This window comes from Mustelus asterias, chromosome 16 (genome assembly GCF_964213995.1).
Source record: "Mustelus asterias chromosome 16, sMusAst1.hap1.1, whole genome shotgun sequence".
NCBI lineage: Eukaryota > Metazoa > Chordata > Chondrichthyes > Carcharhiniformes > Triakidae > Mustelus > Mustelus asterias.
The window spans coordinates 67079245-67098458 of NC_135816.1; the positions used below are offsets into that span (position 1 = coordinate 67079245).

At 44.4% G+C, this 19214-nt stretch overlaps 1 protein-coding gene across 2 annotated transcripts in view; it reads left to right on the forward strand.

The window, feature by feature from the left end:
* Nucleotides 1-19214, forward strand: part of LOC144505230 (slit homolog 3 protein-like) — a 678283-nt gene that overhangs the window by 533083 nt on the left and 125986 nt on the right. For both annotated transcript variants that reach the window (XM_078231240.1, XM_078231241.1), the window contains one exon: nucleotides 3322-3476. In XM_078231240.1, the coding sequence (XP_078087366.1) occupies nucleotides 3322-3476 (155 nt within the window). The remainder of the gene's footprint in view (nucleotides 1-3321; nucleotides 3477-19214) is intronic.

Genomic DNA, 19214 nt, shown 5'->3' on the forward strand with positions numbered 1-19214 from the left:
ACAGGTTAGAAAAGTCCTCAGGCCATAATGGGGAACGCTGTCTCAGAGATGGTCATGAGAGAGCTGGGGCCAGAATTGGAAGATGACAGAGTGACGAAGCATTTAATTTGACAGGAGTACAAGTTTTTTTTGCGCCGTGTTTGAGCTCACCGATGCCAATGCCTGCCAAGCTGGAGTGGTGGCATTGATGGACCTCCTCCAGCCATCACTGGGGTAGAGAACATCCAGCAGGTGGACCAACGAAGCATCACTGAACTTGGAAGCCATACTCCTGTTGCCTTTTCAGGGCCATTTCTTCCATGGACTATCCTGACCCAGAGATATTGGGAAAGTTACATGCGGTTACACTTTCAATATGGCGCCCAGATGAGGTCACCAAAGGGCGGGCAAATCAGAAGCCACCCACCCACAATTCAACATGTTTCAGTAACAAGACGGCATGAAAACCCGCCATTGCTCTTCGCAGGGAAAACGTCACTTTTCCCGCCATTCGAAATGCAGGTCCCTTTAAAAGTAAACCAGGACGAACTTCACAGTAAATTGAGAGCACATGATGCTCACGGAAGCTTGTATTTAAGAGCTGGGTTTTTCCCCAGTGAGAGAGGCTTCCGGACAGTGAGAGGATCCAGCAGGGAGAGTAGAAATTAGTGTTTGTGCTGAACCATTATGTCACAACAAAAGTGTTGTGAATCAGCAGAAATCTCCTGCTGTCTAACTTGATGAATGGATATTTACCCGTTTAGCACCCTACCCCCTACCCCTCACTGTCTGATTTGGGGCATGAGTTTAATAAGGACATCTGCTGCTGTTTTCAAGGCGTCTTCCTGGTCATTGGATCAGGGTGGGAAGTTTGGAGTCGAGAGAATTGCCCTTCATTTTTTCAGTTGTGATTCAAATAACTGGACTTGTCTGGTTTTAATGCACTCATCTAATGTCAATGGCCTTTTAAAATCTGTATGAAGTAATTTTATTCTAATGCACAGCCTTAATACCTGAATTCTTCCTTGTAAAAAAGTTTATCTAACATTTTGACACAAGGCTGCAGCCCCGTAACAGTATCTGGATATGTACCTTTGCCAGTTTAACCTTCTCTGATGGTGGTCGAGGAACATAGAATATAGGAGTAGGCGTTCGACACTTCGATCTGTTCTGCCATTTAATATCATTATGCCTGATCCTCTATCTCAACATCATACTTCCGTGCTCTCCCCATACCCTTTGATACTGTCAAAGGGGGGGTCTATCTCAGCAGTAGAGTTGACAAATTAGCGCTCACATTGTGTGATTGGGCATTTGAACAGACATCAGGAGTTTTGTTGGAGGCCAGAATAGCCCCAAATGCTCTCATCTTAGGTGAAACTCTGGTCTGGCAGTGTTGATTTTATGAAACTCTGGTCTGGCAGTGTTGATTTTATGAAACTCTGGTCTGGCAGTGTTGATTTTATAAAATCTATCCTGGCTGTCTCCATTGCTTGCATTCCATGATCTAACGAAATTGTGAGTCTGTGTTTTGGCATAGAACAGGGCCCACCTATTTGCATTTTGGGGTCTCTTGTACAGAAGGAGACTGAAACCACCTGCAGGGATTGGTTACTCACTCTGAACAAAGAAAGAGGGAAAGTCCAAAATGATAATCATGACATTGCTTGCTGTAAGCAAAAGATGATGAGCACCATCGGTGAATCGAATGAGAGACAACTAAACAACTGAGCTCAATCCCAAATTTCTGCCCTTCTGCATTGATTGCTGGTGGACAATCTTTGACTGATTGCCACGTGCAAGATCTCCATTAAGGGTTTTGCTATCATTTGCACTCTTGCGTTGTCAACTCACCTGTGGTCAAATCACCTGCCAACACATACTCATGGCATGAAACCACCCAGAATCAAAGGCCTGAACATGAGCTGTTTTTGCAGTTGCTGAGCTCCTTGCAACTGATTGTATATCATCTGAGTTAGATCACTTTATATCAGTAGCTTTGTATTGAGAGTTCAAGGAAATAAAGGCACTATAGTGCAATAATATAGAAACATTCAGCTACCACAGAGAGGGTTTTTTGCTTTGGTGTCTAATCCCTCACAGTTGTTATCACGTAATATTGGAACTTGAACTGATAGTGTGTACTTTGATGTCCTCTAGTAAAATTGTTTTTGGAAAGGCGAATATGAATTTTCTGATCTCTGGTGAGTTTGTGCACGCACCTGATATTTATCTCAATCTAACTTCAAAGAGAGAAACTTCTGCCATTTGCAGCAATGGAATAGCGGAAACTAGTCATCTAGTGTCCTACTCCCAATATAGTCCTGCTCCTAGCTCTGGGGTTTAATCCTTTTTAACCTTCTCCCCGTGTCTGCGTGGGTTTCTTCTGGATGCTCCGGTTTCCTCCCACAGTCCAAAGATGTGTGGGTTAGGTGGATTGACCATGCTAAATTGACCCTTAGTGTCACAGGGGCTAGCTGGGGTAAATGCATGGGGTTATGTGGATAGGGTTTGAGTAGGATTGTGGTCGGTGCAGACTTGATGGGCCGAATGGCCTCCTTCTGCACTGTAGGATTCTATGATCCAACCTGTCTCTACTCAGATTTGTTTCGAGCCGGCAGGATTAAACTTTTGCGAGGTCTCGTCTTGAAAGGCTGCCATTGGCAGCAAACAATATCACTTGGTGAAGTAAAGCAATATACTGCCACTTAATGAGGGAGAAGCAGCAACATGCAGCATATTACTTAGATTTAATTTGATTTATGATTGTAACATGTATTGGGATACAGTAAAAAATATTGTTTCTTGTGTGCTGTACAGACAAAGCATACTGTTCATAGAGAAGGAAAGGAGAGGGTGCAGAATGTCATGTTACAGTTATAGATAAGAGTTAGAGTAGGGTTATAAAAGCATAGAACGAGAGTAAAAGATAGAATTAGAGGATATGCTGGGGACAGCTTGCTAGAAGTCACCACACTCCAGCGCCATCATGAATCTGACTGACTATCATTTGTCTATCATGTGTCTCCCATTTCCCACCTATCCTGACCAACACATACAGAAAGAAAGAGCTCACATTTATATAACACGCTTTCTACTCTTGGGATATCCCAAAGTGCTTCATAGTCAGTAAAATATTTTTGAAGTGTAATGACTGTGATAATGTGGGAAACTTAGCAGTCTATTTGTACACAGCAAGTTGCCACAAACAGCAATGCGATAATAGACAGATAATCAGTTTGCAGATTATCTGCCTTTACCTTCTTCCTCATCAGTCAGTGCCTGTTTCTTCTGGATGTTTCACTTTGTTTTTTCTTCCCCCCCCCCCCCCGTTGTATTCAGTGTGGAGACAATCAATGATGGCCAGTTCCATACCGTTGAGCTGATGATGATGAACCAATCATTGAGTCTGGTAGTGGATAAAGGAATCCCCCGGAGTCTAGGGAAGCTGCAAAAGCAACCAACTTTAAGCCTGAACTCCCCGCTGTATATTGGAGGTGGGTTTGTTTGCCATTTTCTCTATCTCCTTATAACCTGTAGTCACAAGGGACAGCGGCTGAGCAAAGTGCTGCTGCCAGTCACTCAGTTTGAATTCAAATTGTAATCCAGTCTAAGGGTCCAATCACACATTAATAAAACAGCACAGCTTGCAGTCCGCTCTTTATAAAGGAGTTCACCTCGGCTCTCTGTTCAAAGAAAGATAACTCATTTCATTCCCTCTTGCTAGAGACAAACAGGCAGCGTGAGCACGATGCTTTTCAGACTTACCAACATTGCAGAATAGCTAGCAGTGTGTGCAAACTGTGAGGGTGAGATTGCCTAATACATCAGGGTGAGATGAAGGGTATGAATGTGAGAGATCAAGGATATGAACTTGAGACATGAATCCAAAATTACAGAAATTCTTTGTTGGTGGGGTGCAATGAAATAAGCAGAGGCTGAGGCTGGTGGTGCAGTAAGTAGGATATGTACTTTGAAGATGTACTCATTGACCTTGACCATTCGTGTGAGGTCATTGAACTTCTTCACACTTTGTTCAGGTCCTTGGGATGTAATCCTGTCATTACCATCTGTGGAGATTTACTCATACTGCCTTCTCATAATGAGTATACCTGAGGATAGAGGACATTTCACAAAATTGGCAGGTCATCTGCGATCTGTGATTAACTCATTTTCGAGGATCTGGCCAAATGAAACCCTTCACCACCTAAACATCCACATGAACAATGGTCATTTATGGCAGGTGCTTGAGCAAAGTTCCTATGCTGCATCACCATCAAACACAAGCGGGACTCATATTAGTCATCATATAATCCCTACTGTACAGAAGGAGGCTATTCGGCCCATTGAGCCCACACCGACAACAATCCCACCCAAACCCTATCCCCATAACCCCATGTATTTATCTTGCTGCCTCTGACACTAAGGGGCAATTTATCTTGGCCAATCAACCGAACCCACATATCTTTGGAGGAAACCGGAACACCCGGAGGAAACCCACGCAGACACAGGGAGAATGTACAAACTTCACACAGACAGTGACCTGAGGCTGGAATTGAACCCAGGTCCCTGGGTCCCTGTGAGGCAACAAAGCTAACCACTGTGCTGCCCATTCAATCCTCTGGCATAAGCAACACTGCAAGCAGCAGACTTTCCAACTTGGGCAACACAAGAATGGATTTCATATTTCATGAACTTTCTGTAATCCACAATCAATAGATCATAGACAGGCCTGCTTAACCTCTATTATTCGGTTTTATACACAAATCCTTCCAATCCACTTCTTTGCAGTATATGTGGAACTTCTCATTCGTTTCCAGAGAGTCCTTTTGTTGCTGTGTCTTCTCATTCATTCCTCAGTATATGTAGTAACATTTCAATTGTACTCATTCATTGTTCTCAATTATTGTTCTCATTCATTGCTCAGGGCTCATTAATATTGTGTTCTTCGGTTCAGCAGTATGATGTAATTCATTGCACAGTAAGTCTCATTCATTGCTAAGAGTTCATGTTCCTTGCCTAATGTGTTGTTTCATTGTTCAGTGCATTTTCATTCAATGCTTGGATATTCTAATTCATTCTACACTGTTCATTCGTTGCTCAGTGTGCTCCCATTCACTGCTCAGTGTGTTCCCATTCACTGCTCAGTGTGTTCCCATTCGTTGCTCAGTGTGTTCCCATTCGTTGCTCAGTGTGTTCCCATTCGTTGCTCAGTGTGTTCCCATTCGTTGCTCAGTGTGTTCCCATTCGTTGCTCAGTGTGTTCCCATTCGTTGCTCAGTGTGTTCCCATTCGTTGCTCAGTGTGTTCCCATTCGTTGCTCAGTGTGTTCCCATTCGTTGCTCAGTGTGTTCCCATTCGTTGCTCAGTGTGTTCCCATTCGTTGCTCAGTGTGTTCCCATTCGTTGCTCAGTGTGTTCCCATTTGTTGCTCAGTGTGTTCCCATTCATGGCTCAGTGCGTTCCCAGTCATTGCTCAGTGTGTTCCCATCCCTTGTTCAATGGGTTCGCATTCTTTTTAAAAATTCATTTATAGGATGTTCGCGTCACTGGCTAAGCCAACATTTATAGCATTACCTAGTTGCTGTTTGGCCTTGGATGATGTCGAGCCTCTTCAGTTTTGTTGGAGCTGCATTCATCCACGCAAGCAGAGAGTATTCCATCACACTGCTGACTTGTGCATTGTAGATGGTGGACAGGCTTTGGTGAGTTACATGCCTCAGGATTCCTAGCTCTTGACCTGCTTTTGTTGCCACTGTATTTGTATGGTTACTCCAGTTCAGTTTCTGGCCAATGGTGATATTGAAAGTTGGGACTCAGCCACGATAATGCAATTGTGTGTCGAGGAGTGATGGTTGGACCCTCCCTCATTTGAGATGTTCATTGCCTGCCCCTTGTGTGCACGAACGTTATTTACCACTTGTCGGCCCAAAGCTGGATATAGTCCAGGACTTGCTGCATTTGGAAATGGGCTGCTTCTGTATCTGAGGAGTCATGAATGGTGCTGAACATTATACAATCTTCAGTGAGCATCCTCACTTCTGACCATATGATAGAAGGAAGGTCATTGGTGAAGCAGCTGAAGATGGTTGGGCCTACGACACTACCGTGTGAAACTCCTCTAGTGATGACCTGGAGCTGAGATGATTGATCTCCAACCAGCAGAACCATCTTCCTTTGTGCCAGGTATAACTCCAACCAGGGACGAGTTTCCCACGATTCCTATTGATTCCAGATTTAGGAGTGCTCCTTGATGCCATACTCAGTCAAATGCTGCCTGGATGTCAAGAAACATCACCAATCTCACCACGGGAGTTCAGTGTGCACGTTGGTCAATGCATTCTGACTTATTTCTCAGTGTTTTCCCATTCATTACTTAACAATTTCCCATCCATTGCTCAATGTGTTCATAGAATCATAGAATAGCTACAGTGTAAAAGGAGGATATTCAGCTCATCGAGTCTGCACCAACCACAATTCCACACAAGCCCTATTCCCATAACCCCACATATTTACCCTAACTAGCCCTCTGATACTAGGGTCAATTTAGCACGGCCGATCAACTAGCCCACACATCTTTGGACTGTGGAAGGAAAACCCACACAGACAAGTGTAGAACATGCAAACTCCACACAGCTACCCGCGGTCGGAATTGAACCAGGGTCCCTGGCACTGTGAGGCAGCAGTGTGTTCCCATTCACTGCCCATTGTCTTCTCATTCATTACTGTGTGTAATGTTATTTGTTGTTCAGTGTGTTCATTCTTTATTTCCCGGTGTATTCCCCATTCATTGCTCAGTGTGTCCCCATTCATAGCTCAGTGTGTCCCCATTCATAGCTCAGTGTGTCCCCATTCATAGCTCATTGTCTCCCCATTCATAGCTCAGTTTGTCCCCATTCATTGCTCAGTGTGTTCCCATTCATTGCTCAATGTGTTCCCATTCATTACTCAGTGTGTTCCCATTCATTGCTCAGTATGTTCCCATTCATTGCTCAGTGTGTTCCCATTCATTGCTCAGTGTGTTCCCATTCATTGCTCAGTATGTTCCCATTCATTGCTCAGTGTGTTCCCATTCATTGCTCTGTATGTTCCCATTCATTGCTCAGTGTGTTCCCATTCATTGCCCAATGTGTTCCCATTCATTGCCCAGTGTGCTCCCATTCATGGCTCATTGTGTTCCCATTCATGGCTCAGTGTGTTCCCATTCATGGCTCAGTGTGTTCCCATTCATGGCTCAGTGTGTCCCCATTCATTGGTCAGTGTGTCCCCATTGATTGGTCAGTGTGTCCCCGTTCATTGCTCAATTTGTTCCCGTTCATTGCTCAGTGTGTTCCCATTCATTGGTCAGTGTGTTCCCATTCATTGGTCAGTGTGTTCCCATTCATTGTTCAGTGTGTTCCCATTCATTGTTCAGTGTGTTCCCATTCATTGTTCAGTGTGTTCCCATTCATTGTTCAGTGTGTTCCCATTCATTGGTCAGTGCGTTCCCATTCATTGGTCAGTGCGTTCCCATTCATTGGTCAGTGCGTCCCCATTCATTGGCCAGTATGTCCCCATTCATTGGCCAGTATGTCCCCATTCATTGTTGATGTGTTCTCATTCATTTTTCAATTCATTTATAGTTTGTGTACATCGCTGGCTAACCCAGCATTTATTATCCTTATCTAGATGCCCTTGGGAACGTGGTCAGCTGCCTCCTTGAAATTCGGCAGCCCTTGTGGTGTAGGTCCACCTGCAGTGCTGTTTAGGGAGGAAATTCTCGATTTTTTACCTCGTAACGATGAAAGAGTAGTGCTATCAATCCAAGTTAAGATGGTGCCTGACTTGGAGGAGAATCTCCAGGTGGTGGTGCTCCCAGGTATCTCCTGCCCTTGTCACTTTACATCATTGTGGTTAAGGGTTTAGAAGGTATCGCCTAAGGAATCTTGGTGCGGTCCTGAAATGCATACTTGATAGTACACATGATGGTACAGTTTGTTGGAGGTGTAATAAATCACCGTTTGTGAAGGGGGAGCAATCGGGCAGGCTGATTTGTCCTTGATGGTGTTGTGCTTGTTCAGACAAGTGGAGATATTCCATCACATGCTGACCTGCCTTGCGCAATGTAAATGGAAGACAGGCTTTGGGGAGTCAAAAGGTGAGTTGTGTGCCTCAGGATTCCTAGACTCTGACCTGCTCTTGTTGCCACTGTGTTTGTATGGTTACTCCAGTTCAGTTTCTGGCCAATAGGGATGTTGAAAGTGGACATTCAGTGCTGTAAATGTCATTGTATGTCAAGAGGAGATGGTTGGATTCTCTCTCATTTGAGATGTTCATTGCCAAGCACTTGTGTGTGGCACGAACGTTATTTACCACTTGTCGGCCCAAAGCTGGATATAATCCAGGACTTGCTGCATTTGGAAATAGGCTGCTTCAGTATCTGAGGAGTCATGAATGGTGCTGAACATTATACAATCTTCAGTGAGCATCCTCACTTCTGACCATATGATGGAAGGAAGGTCATTGGTGAAGCAGCTGAAGATGGTTTGGCCTACGACACTATCGTGTGAAACTCCTGCAGTGATGACCTGGAGCTGAGATGATTGACCTCTTCCTTTGTGCCAGGTATGACTCCAACAAGTGAAGAGTTTCCCACGATTCCTATTGATTCCAGATTTAGGAGTGCTCCTTGATGCCATATTCAGTCAAATGCTGCCTTGATGTCAAGAAACATCACCAATCTCACCACGGGAGTTCAGTGTGTGCTTTGATTGGTCAATGCATTCTTATGTATTGCTCAGTGTTTTCCCATTCCAGTTCATTACTCATTGTGTTCCCATTCACGGCTCAGTGTGTTCCCATTCACGGCTCAGTGTCTTCCCATTCACGGCTCAGTGTCTTCCCATTCACTGCTCATTGTGTTCCCATTCATTGCTCAGTGTATTCCCATTTCAGTTCATTACTCATTGTGTTCCCATTCCACTTCATTGCTCGGTGTGTTTCCATTTCAGTTCATTGCTCAGGGTATTCCCATTCATTGCTCAATGTCTTCTCATTCATTGCTCTGTGTAATGTTGTGCAGTGTGTTCTCCATTTATTGCTCGGTGTATTCTCCGTTTATTGCAGACTGTGTTCTCATTCATTGTACTGAGTATTCTTCATTTCTCAGTGTGTTCCCATTCGTTGTTCAGTGTGTTCCCGTTCATTGCTCAGTGTGTTCCCGTTCATTGCTCAGTATGTTCCCATTCATTGCTCAGTGCGTTCCCATTCATTGCTCTGTGCGTTCTCATTCATTGCTCAGTGCGTTCCCATTCATTGCTCAGTGCGTTCCCATTCATTGCTCAGTGCGTTCCCATTCATTGCTCAGTGAGTTGCCATTCATTGCTCAGTGTGTTCCCATTCGTTGCTCAGTGTGTTCCCATTCACTTCTCAGTGTGTACCCAATCATTTCTCAGGGTGTTCTCTCTCATTTCTCTGTGCATTCATTGCAAAATGCTCCAATTCATGACTCTCTGCTTTCTTTCATTGCTCAGTGTGTTCCCTTTCATTGCTCAGTGCGTTCCTGTTCATTGCTCAGTGTGTTCCCATTCATTGCTCAGTGTGTTCCCTTTCATTGCTCAGTGTGTTCCCGTTCATTGCTCAGTGTGTTCCCATTCATTGCTCAGTGTGTTCCCATTCATTGCTCAGTGTGTTCCCATTCATTGCTCAGTGTGTTCCCATTCATTGCTCAGTGTGTTCCCATTCATTGCTCAGTGCGTTCCCATTCATTGCTCAGTGCGTTCCCATTCATTGCTCTGTGCGTTCTCATTCATTGCTCAGTGCGTTCCCATTCATTGCTCAGTGCGTTCCCATTCATTGCTCAGTGCGTTCCCATTCATTGCTCAGTGAGTTGCCATTCATTGCTCAGTGTGTTCCCATTCATTGCTCAGTGTGTTCCCATTCACTTCTCAGTGTGTACCCAATCATTTCTCAGGATGTTCTCTCTCATTTCTCTGTGCATTCATTGCAAAATGCTCCAATTCATGACTCTCTGCTTTCTTTCATTGCTCAGTGTGTTCCCTTTCATTGCTCAGTGTGTTCCTGTTCATTGCTCAGTGTGTTCCCATTCATTGCTCAGTGTGTTCCCTTTTGTTGCTCAGTGTGTTCCCGTTCATTGCTCAGTGTGTTCCCATTCATTGCTCAGTGTGTTCCCATTCATTGCTCAGTGTGTTCCCATTCATTGCTCAGTGTGTTCCCATTCATTGCTCAGTGTGTTCCCATTCATTGCTCAGTGTGTTCCCATTCATTGTTCAGTGTATTCCCATTCATTGTTCAGTGTATTCCCATTCATTGCTCAGTGTGTTCCCATTCATTGTTCAGTGTATTCCCATTCATTGTTCAGTGTATTCCCATTCATTGTTCAGTGTATTCCCATTCATTGTTCAGTGTATTCCCATTCATTGCTCAGTGTGTTCCCATTCATTGTTCAGTGTATTCCCATTCATTGTTCAGTGTATTCCCATTCATTGTTCAGTGTATTCCCATTCATTGTTCAGTGTGTGCCCATTCACTTCTCAGTGTCTTCTCTATCGTTTATCAGTGCATCCATTGCTAATGCTTCTATTCTTGATTCTCTGCTTTCATTCATTGCTCAGTGTGTTCCCATTCATTGCTCAGTGTGTTCCCATTCACTTCTCAGTGTGTTCTCGCTCGTTTCTCAGTGCATTCATTGCAAAGTGCTCCTATTCATGACTCACTGCTTTCTTTCATTGCTCTGTGTGTTCCAATTAATTGTTCAGTGTGTTCCCATCCATTGCTCAGTGTGTTCCCTTTCATTGCTCTTTGTTCCTATTCATTGCTAAGTATGTTCCCTTTCGTTGCTCAGATAATTCCCATTCATTGCTAAGTGTGTTCCCTTTCATTGCTCAGTGTGGTCGCATTCTTTGCTCTGTGCTTTTTGTTTCATTGCTCAGTGTGTTCCCATTCATCCCCATTTGTTGCTCAGTGTGTTCCCATTCATTGCCTAGTGCATTCCCATTCGTTGTTCAGTGTGTGCTCATTCATTGCTCAGTCTATTCACATTCGTTGCTCAGTGTGTTCCCATTCATTGTTCAGTGTGTTCCCATTCATTGCTCAGTGTTTTCCCATTCATAGCTCAGTGTGTTCCCATTCATAGCTCAGTGTGTTCCCATTCATAGCTCAGTGTGTTCCCATTCATTGCTCCGTGCGTTCTCATTCATTGCTCAGTGTGTTCCCATTCATTGCTCAGTGCGTTCCCATTCATTGCTCAGTGCGTTCCCATTCATTGCTCAGTGCGTTCCCATTCATTGCTCAGTGAGTTGCCATTCATTGCTCAGTGTGTTCCCATTCGTTGCTCAGTGTGTTCCCATTCACTTCTCAGTGTGTACCCATTCATTACTCAGTGTGTTCCCATTCGTTGCTCAGTGTGTTCCCATTCGTTGCTCAGTGTGTTCCCATTCATTGCTCGGTGTGTTCCCATTCATTGTTCAGTGTGTTCCCATTCATTGCTCAGTGTGCTCCCATTCATTGCGCAGTTAATTCCCATTCATTGCACAGTAAATTCCCATTCATTGCTCAGTGTGTTCCCATTCATTGCTCAGTGTGTTCCCATTCATTGCTCAGTGTGTTCCCATTCATTGCTCAGTCTGTTCCCATTCATTGCTCAGTCTGTTCCCATTCATTGCTCAGTCTGTTCCCATTCCTTGTTCAGTCTGTTCCCATTCATTGTTCAGTCTGTTCCCATTCATTGTTCAGTCTGTTCCCATTCATTGTTCAGTCTGTTCCCATTCATTGCTCAGTGTGTTCCCATTCATTGTTCAGTGTGTTCCCATTCATTGTGCAGTGTGTTTCCATTCATTGTGCAGTGTGTTCCCATTCATTGCGCAGTACATTCCCATTCATTGCTCAGTGTGTTCCCATTCTTTTCTCAGTGTGTTCCCATTCATTGCTCAGTGTGGTCCCATTCATTGCTCGGTGTGTTCCCATTCATTGTTCATTGTGTTCCCATTCATTGTTTATTGTGTTCCCATTCATTGCGCAGTCTGTTCCCATTCATTGCGCATTGTGTTCCCATTCATTGCACAATAAATTTCCATTCATTGCACAGTGTGTTCCCATTCATTGCTGAGGGTGTTCCCATTCATTGCAGAGGGTGTTCCCATTCATTGCTGAGTGTGTTCCCATTCATTGCTCAGTGTGTTCCCATTCTTTGCTGAGTGTGTTCCCATTCATTGCTCAGTGTGTTCCCATTCATTGCTCTGTGTGTTCCCATTCATTGGTCAGTGTATTCCCATTCATTGCTCAGTGTGTTCCCATTCATTGTTCAGTGTATTCCCATTCATTGTTCAGTGTATTCCCATTCATTGTTCAGTGTGTGCCCATTCACTTCTCAGTGTCTTCTCTATCGTTTATCAGTGCATCCATTGCTAATGCTCCTATTCTTGATTCTAAGCTTTCATTCATTGCTCAGTGTGTTCCCATTCATTGCTCAGTGTGTTCCCATTCACTTCTCAGTGTGTTCTCGCTCGTTTCTCAGTGCATTCATTGCAAAGTGCTCCTATTTATGACTCTCTGCTTTCTTTCATTGCTCTGTGTGTTCCAATTAATTGTTCAGTGTGTTCCCATCCATTGCTCAGTGTGTTCCCTTTCATTGCTCTTTGTTCCTATTCATTGCTAAGTGTGTTCCCTTTCGTTGCTCAGATAATTCCCATTCATTGCTAAGTGTGTTCCCTTTCATTGCTCAGTGTGTTCGCAGTCTTTGCTCCGTGCTTTTTGTTTCATTGCTCAGTGTGTTCCCATTCATCCCCATTTGTTGCTCAGTGTGTTCCCAATCATTGCTCAGTGTATCCACATTCATTTCCCTGTGTGTTCCCAGTCATTGCTCAGTGTGTTCCCATTCATTGCTCAGTGTGTTCCCAGTCATTGCTCAGTGTGTTCCCATTCATTGCTCAGTGTGTTCCCAATCATTGCTCAGTGTGTTCCCAGTCATTTCCCTGTGTGTTCCCAGTCATTGCTCAGTGTGTTCCCATTCATTGCTCAGTGTGTTCCCATTCATTGCTCGGTGTGTTCTTGTTCATTGTGTTCCCATTCATTGCTCAGTCTGTTCCCATTCATTGTGCAGTGTGTTCCCATTCATTGCACAATAAATTCCCATTCATTGCTGAGGGTGTTCCCATTCATTGCTGAGGGTGTTCCCATTCATTGCTGAGTGTGTTGCCATTCATTGCTGAGAGTGTTCCCATTCTTTGCTGAGTGTGTTCCCATTTATTGCTCAGTGTGTTCCCATTCATTGCTCTGTTAGTTCTCATTCATTGCTCAGTGTGTTCCCATTCATTGCTCAGTGTCTTCCCATTCATCGCGCAGTATGTTCACAAACATCGCGCAGCGTGTTCCCATTCATTGCTCAGTGTGTTCCCATTCTTTGCTCAGTGTGTTCCCATTCACTTCTCAGTGTGTACCCATTCATTTCTCAGAGTGTTCTCTCTCTTTTCTCTGTGCATTCATTGCAAAATGCTCCAATTCATGACTCTCTGCTTTCTTTCATTGCTCAGTGTGTTCCCTTTCATTGCTCAGTGTGTTCCCGTTCATTGCTCAGTGTGTTTCCGTTCGTTGCTCAGTGTGTTCCCGTTCATTGCTCAGTGTGTTCCCATATTCATTGCACAGTGTGTTCCCATTCATTGCTCAGTGTGTTCCCATTCATTGCTCAGTGTTTTCCCATTCATTGCTCAGTGTGTTCCCATTCGGTGCTCCGTGAGTTCTCATTCTTTGCTCAGTGCGTTCCCATTCATTGCTCAGTGCGTTCCCATTCGTTGCTCAGTGTGTTCCCATTCATTGCTCAGTGTGTTCCCATTCATTGCTCAGTGTGTTCCCATTCATTGCTCAGTGTGTTCCCATTCATTGCTCAGTCTGTTCCCATTCATTGCTCAGTCTGTTCCCATTCATTGCTCAGTCTGTTCCCATTCATTGTTCAGTCTGTTCCCATTCATTGTTCAGTCTGTTCCCATTCATTGTTCAGTCTGTTCCCATTCATTGCTCAGTGTGTTCCCATTCATTGTTCAGTGTGTTCCCATTCATTGTGCAGTGTGTTTCCATTCATTGTGCAGTGTGTTCCCATTCATTGCGCAGTACATTCCCATTCATTGCTCAGTGTGTTCCCATTCTTTTCTCAGTGTGTTCCCATTCATTGCTCAGTGTGGTCCCATTCATTGCTCGGTGTGTTCCCATTCATTGTTCATTGTGTTCCCATTCATTGTTTATTGTGTTCCCATTCATTGCGCAGTCTGTTCCCATTCATTGCGCATTGTGTTCCCATTCATTGCACAATAAATTTCCATTCATTGCACAGTGTGTTCCCATTCATTGCTGAGGGTGTTCCCATTCATTGCAGAGGGTGTTCCCATTCATTGCTGAGTGTGTTCCCATTCATTGCTCAGTGTGTTCCCATTCATTGCTCTGTGTGTTCCCATTCATTGGTCAGTGTATTCCCATTCATTGCTCAGTGTGTTCCCATTCATTGTTCAGTGTATTCCCATTCATTGTTCAGTGTATTCCCATTCATTGTTCAGTGTGTGCCCATTCACTTCTCAGTGTCTTCTCTATCGTTTATCAGTGCATCCATTGCTAATGCTCCTATTCTTGATTCTAAGCTTTCATTCATTGCTCAGTGTGTTCCCATTCATTGCTCAGTGTGTTCCCATTCACTTCTCAGTGTGTTCTCGCTCGTTTCTCAGTGCATTCATTGCAAAGTGCTCCTATTTATGACTCTCTGCTTTCTTTCATTGCTCTGTGTGTTCCAATTAATTGTTCAGTGTGTTCCCATCCATTGCTCAGTGTGTTCCCTTTCATTGCTCTTTGTTCCTATTCATTGCTAAGTGTGTTCCCTTTCGTTGCTCAGATAATTCCCATTCATTGCTAAGTGTGTTCCCTTTCATTGCTCAGTGTGTTCGCAGTCTTTGCTCCGTGCTTTTTGTTTCATTGCTCAGTGTGTTCCCATTCATCCCCATTTGTTGCTCAGTGTGTTCCCAATCATTGCTCAGTGTATCCACATTCATTTCCCTGTGTGTTCCCAGTCATTGCTCAGTGTGTTCCCATTCATTGCTCAGTGTGTTCCCAGTCATTGCTCAGTGTGTTCCCATTCATTGCTCAGTGTGTTCCCAATCATTGCTCAGTGTGTTCCCAGTCATTTCCCTGTGTGTTCCCAGTCATTGCTCAGTGTGTTCCCATTCATTGCTCAGTGTGTTCCCATTCATTGCTCGGTGTGTTCTTGTTCATTGTGTTCCCATTCATTGCTCAGTCTGTTCCCATTCATTGTGCAGTGTGTTCCCATTCATTGCACAATAAATTCCCATTCATTGCTGAGGGTGTTCCCATTCATTGCTGAGGGTGTTCCCATTCATTGCTGAGTGTGTTGCCATTCATTGCTGAGAGTGTTCCCATTCTTTGCTGAGTGTGTTCCCATTTATTGCTCAGTGTGTTCCCATTCATTGCTCTGTTAGTTCTCATTCATTGCTCAGTGTGTTCCCATTCATTGCTCAGTGTCTTCCCATTCATCGCGCAGTATGTTCACAAACATCGCGCAGCGTGTTCCCATTCATTGCTCAGTGTGTTCCCATTCTTTGCTCAGTGTGTTCCCATTCACTTCTCAGTGTGTACCCATTCATTTCTCAGAGTGTTCTCTCTCTTTTCTCTGTGCATTCATTGCAAAATGCTCCAATTCATGACTCTCTGCTTTCTTTCATTGCTCAGTGTGTTCCCTTTCATTGCTCAGTGTGTTCCCGTTCATTGCTCAGTGTGTTTCCGTTCGTTGCTCAGTGTGTTCCCGTTCATTGCTCAGTGTGTTCCCATATTCATTGCACAGTGTGTTCCCATTCATTGCTCAGTGTGTTCCCATTCATTGCTCAGTGTTTTCCCATTCATTGCTCAGTGTGTTCCCATTCGGTGCTCCGTGAGTTCTCATTCTTTGCTCAGTGCGTTCCCATTCATTGCTCAGTGCGTTCCCATTCGTTGCTCAGTGTGTTCCCATTCGTTGCTCAGTGTGTTCCCATTCATTGCTCAGTGCGTTCCCATTTGTTGCTCGGTGTGTTCCCATTCGTTGCTCAATGTGTTACCATTCATTGTTCAGTGTGTTCCCATTCATTGCTCAGTGTGCTCCCATTCATTGTTCAGTCTGTTCCCATTCATTGCACAGTAAATTCCCATTCATTGCTCAGTGTGTTCCCATTCATTGCTCAGTGTGTTCCCATTCATTGCTCAGTGTGTTCCCATTCATTGATCAGTCTGTTCCCATTCATTGTTCAGTCTGTTCCCATTCATTGTTCAGTCTGTTCCCATTCATTGTTCAATGTGTTCCCATTCATTGCTCAATGTGTTCCCATTCATTGTGCAGTGTGTTTCCATACATTGTGCAGTGTGTTCCCATTCATTGCGCAGTACATTCCCATTCATTGCTCAGTGTGTTCCCATTCTGTTCTCAGTGTGTTCCCGTTCGTTGCTGAGTGTGTTCCCATTCATTGCTGAGTGTGTTCCCATTCATTGCTCAGTGTGTTCCCATTCATTGCTCGGTGTGTTCTTGTTCATTGTGTTCCCATTCATTGCGCAGTCTGTTCCCATTCATTGTGCAGTGTGTTCCCATTCATTGCACAATAAATTCCCATTCATTGCACAGTGTGTTCCCATTCATTGCTGAGGGTGTTCCCATTCATTGCTGAGGGTGTTCCCATTCATTGCTGAGTGTGTTCCCATTCATTGCTGAGTGTGTTCCCATTCTTTGCTGAGTGTGTTCCCATTTATTGCTCAGTGTGTTCCCATTCATTGCTCTTAGTTCTCATTCATTGCTCAGTTTGTTCCCACTCATTGCTCTGTGTCTTCCCATTCATCGCGCACTATGTTCCCAAACATCGCGCAGTGTGTTCCCATTAATTGTGCAGTGTGTTCCCATCTGTTGCTCAGTGTGTTCACATTCATTGCGTAGTATGTTCACATTCATTGTTGAGTGTGTTCCCATTCATTGCTCAGTGTGTTCCCATTCTTTGCTCAGTGTGTTCCCATTCATTGCTCAGTGTGTTCCCATTCATTGCTCAGTGTGTTCCCATTCATTGCTCACTGTGTTCCCATTCATTGCTCACTGTGTTCCCATTCATTGCGCAGTGTGTTCCCATTCATTGCGCAGTACGTTCCCATTCATTGTTCAGTGTGGCAATGCAGGTGGAGAAGGTAGTCAACAAGGCACACGGCATGCTTGCCTTCATTGGCCAGGGTATTGAGTTTACAAATTGGCAAGTCATGTTTACGCTTTATAGAACCTTAGTGAGGCCGCACTTGGAATATCGTGTTCAATTCTGGTCGCCACACTACCAGAAGGATGTGGAGGCTTTGGAGAGGGTACAGAAAAGATTTACCAGCATGTTGCCTGGTATGGAGGGCATTAGCTATGAGGAGAGGCTGGAGAAACTTGGTTTGTTCTCACTGGAGCGACGGAGGTTGAGGAAAGACTTGATAGAAGTCTACAGGATTATGAGAGGCATGGACAGAGTGGATAGTCAGAAGCTTTTTCCCAGGCTGGAAGAGTCAATTACTAGGGGGCATAGGTTTAAGGTGCGAGGGGCAAGTTTTAAAAGAGATTTGCGCGGCAGAACCTTTACACAGAGAGTGGTGGGTGCCTGGAACTCGTTGCCGGGGGAGGTAGTGGAAGCGGATACGGTAGTGACTTTTAAGGGGCTTCTTGACAAGTACACGAATGATATGGGAATAGAGGGATATGGTCCCTGGAAGGGTAGACGGTTTTAGAAACATCAGGCAGCATGGTCGGTACAGGCTGGGAGGGCCGAAGGACCTGTTCCTGTGCTGTAATTTTCTTTGTTCTTTGTGTTCCCATTCATTGCTCAGTGTGTTCCCATTCATTGCTCAGTGTGTTCCCATTTATTGCTCAGTGTGTTCCCATTCATTGCTCAGTGTGTTCCCATTTATTGCTCAGTGTGTTCCCATTTATTGCGCAGTATGTTCCCATTCATTGTTCAGTGTGTTCCCATTTATTGCTCAGTGTGTTCCCATTTATTGCTCAGTGTGTTCCCATTCATTGCTCAGTGTGTTCCCATTCATTGCTCAGTGTGTTCCCATTTATTGCTCAGTGTGTTCCCATTCATTGCTCAGTCTGTTCCCATTTATTGCGCAGTATGTTCCCATTCATTGTTCAATGTGTTCCCCTTCACTCCTCAGTGTTCTCCCCTTCACTTCTCAGTGTGTTCCCATTCACTTCTCAGTGTGTTCCCCTTCACTTCGCAGTCTGTTCCCCTTCACTCCTCAGTGTTCTCCCCTTCACTTCTCAGTGTGTTCCCATTCACTTCTCAGTGTGTTCCCCTTCACTTCGCAGTCTGTTCCCCTTCACTTCTCTGTGTTCCCCTTCACTTCTCAGTGTGTTGCCCTTCACTTCTCAGTGTGTTCCCCTTCACTTGTCAGTGTGGTCCCTTTCCTTTCTCAGTATGTTTCCAAACATTGCTCATTGTGCTTCTATTCATTGGGCTTCCATTCATTGTTAATGTGCTGTGCTTTATTGCTCTGTGCCTTCACATTCATTCCTCAATGTTTTCTCATTATTTGCTGAGTTCATTCATTGTTTTTCCAATTTATTGTGCAGTGTGTTCACATTCATTTCCCTGTGCGTTCCCAGTCATTGCTCAGTGTGTTCCCAGTCATTGCTCAGTGTGTTCCCATTCATTGCCCAGTGTGTTCCCAGTCATTGCTCAGTGTGTTCCCATTCATTGCTCAGTGTGTTCCCATTCATTGCGCAGTGTGTTCCCATTCATTGCTCAGTGTGTTCCCATTCATTGCTCAGTGTGTCCCCATTCACTTCTCAGTGTGTTCTCGCTCGTTTCTCAGTGCATTCATTGCTAAGCGCTCCTATTCATGACTCTCTGCTTTCTTTCATTGCTCTGTGTGTTCCAATTAATTGTTCAGTGTGTTCCCATCCATTGCTCAGTGTGTTCCCTTTCTTTGTTCTTTGTTCCTATTCATTGCTAAGTGTGTTCCCTTTCGTTGCTCAGATAATTCCCATTCATTGCTAAGTGTGTTCCCTTTCATTGCTCAATGTGTTCGCATTCTTTGCTCCGTGCTTTTTGTTTCATTGCTCAGTGTGTTCCCATTCATTGCCTAGTGCATTCCCATTCGTTCTTCAGTGTGCGCTCATTCATTGCTCAGTCTATTCGCATTCGTTGCACAGTGTGTTCCCATTCGTTGCTCAATGTGTTCCCATTCATTGCACAGT